Source organism: Triticum dicoccoides, unplaced genomic scaffold, assembly GCF_002162155.2.
Source record: "Triticum dicoccoides isolate Atlit2015 ecotype Zavitan unplaced genomic scaffold, WEW_v2.0 scaffold158785, whole genome shotgun sequence".
Taxonomy (NCBI): domain Eukaryota; kingdom Viridiplantae; phylum Streptophyta; class Magnoliopsida; order Poales; family Poaceae; genus Triticum; species Triticum dicoccoides.
This window is the reverse complement of record NW_021213521.1, coordinates 165-1,801: the sequence shown is the minus strand read 5'-3', so window position 1 is coordinate 1,801 and position 1,637 is coordinate 165. Positions and strand designations below refer to the sequence as shown.

Sequence of the window (1,637 nt, the reverse complement as noted above, 5' to 3'; positions counted from 1 at the left end):
ATAGATCTAATAATAGTGATTTGGTATTATGAATTTTAATATATCTTCTGTAAATTTGGTCAAACTTTAAAATGTGTAACTTAAGAAAACCCTAATATATGAGCATGTGGGACGAGGTGGAAGATGGCAGATTCATAAATACCTTGATCAACACAGCTTGAGCAGGCGGGACGACATGGAAGATGTCACCAGCAACATACTTAACCACTCCTTCAGCCGGAGCTTTGTCGATGACCTTTGGCAGGTCCAGCACAGTGCACTTGATGTGCGGATAGGCCTTGACGATGGCCCTCGCCGTCGTCCCATCACCACCGCACAAGTCAGTCAGAGACTCCAGTCCCTGAAATAGGTCACGGCACTGTCGTAGCACAAGACCGATCCCCATATGGTTATGGGAAGCCTTGGCCTCGTGGACCAGTTTATCCATCTCCGGGTCCAGGAGCGCCATGCTGTCGTCGAAGATGGTCGCGCCGTGCAAGTCTTCGAACGGCGAAGGCACCGGCCCGTCAAAGTCCTTCCTGAACCAGTCCGCCAGCCCAAATGCCGCCTCCACGTAGTACCGCGAGGAAGCCACACGCACGATGGCTGTCTGGCAGCCATCGCCGTCGATGTGGACGCCGTCCACCAGGAGGTACGATATCGGGTTGAGGCGGTACGTCGTCCCCGCGTCGGTGGTGTCGAAGACGCCTGCCGTGGCCAGCTGATACAGCAGGCGGCCGAGGAACGACAGCTTGGACGGGGGCAGTGACAGCGCGGCGATCAGGTCGTGGGGCGACGCGGCGCCGCCGAGGCCATGGATGGCCGTGGGGATGCCTAGCTCGACGGCGCACCGGAGCGCCATGGGCGTGAGGTAGCACAAGGTGTGGCGCCACAGGTCGGCCTGGGCCTGGAGCAGCTCAGCGTCGGTGGGGACGGCCATCTTGTCGGTCTGAGCTGCCATGATCGTCTCTCTCTCTCTCTCTCTCTCTAAGACCTGACCTCGGTGCTGTGTTGTGCTCGTGCACTTGTGCTAATTATATAGGGGCGGACTGACCTATACATATAGCATTCGTTGGCTATCCTGTCTTTTCTCGTGGAACACGAGGAGATGATAAGGCAGAGCATGGTATCGGGGAGGACTTACATTCCGCTTGTCCGCTGAAGAACAAGCTACTAGTATCGTAAAAGCTAACACGAATAATAGTCAATTGTTGGCTTCTATAGCCCATTTAATAGTTTGCATATATAGTTGTAAACAAATATGCAGCCCCACAAAGTTTGCTACTACTAGGTCGTTATCCAGACACTCATGACAGATGTGATTGCTACCCGATTCGTATGACTTAGTTGGCAACCTTTGATAGATTTATGGTCCCTGCATCTTGTTAGTAGTAGTAGTTGGAGTGTGGGGATATAGCGGACGAGCTCGCGCGCTCCCGCTTGGTGGACCAATGGTACGGTGAGGCGTGGGAGGTTGCATTTAGTGCTGATGAAAATACGACCGAAGATGTCAGGTGCGAACAGTTCGTGTACGGTGTGTGTACGCATATGACCTAACAACGGGGTGGAACGGCGCCGTGATGGACTGACAATAATCCTAGAAAACGATCCATCGGCACAGAATGGTGGAAACGCACATGACGTGAGCGAAATAGCTC

The 1,637-nt window shown here is 53.3% G+C and overlaps 1 protein-coding gene across 1 annotated transcript; it reads right to left on the bottom strand.

Annotated features, from left to right (window-relative positions):
- Window positions 1-64: 64 nt before the first annotated feature.
- On the bottom strand, window positions 65-987 carry LOC119344193 (flavonoid O-methyltransferase-like protein Os11g0303600). The gene has a single exon (XM_037614753.1). It carries the CDS (start codon window positions 938-940, stop codon window positions 92-94), a length of 849 nt encoding a protein of 282 aa, XP_037470650.1. The 5' UTR covers window positions 941-987; the 3' UTR covers window positions 65-91.
- Window positions 988-1,637: the final 650 nt, after the last annotated feature.

Bases quoted from the DNA above. Each gene is read 5' to 3' on its own strand.
- LOC119344193 (XM_037614753.1), bottom strand. From the start codon at position 940: ATGGCAGCTCAGACCGACAAGATGGCCGTCCCCACCGACGCTGAGCTG.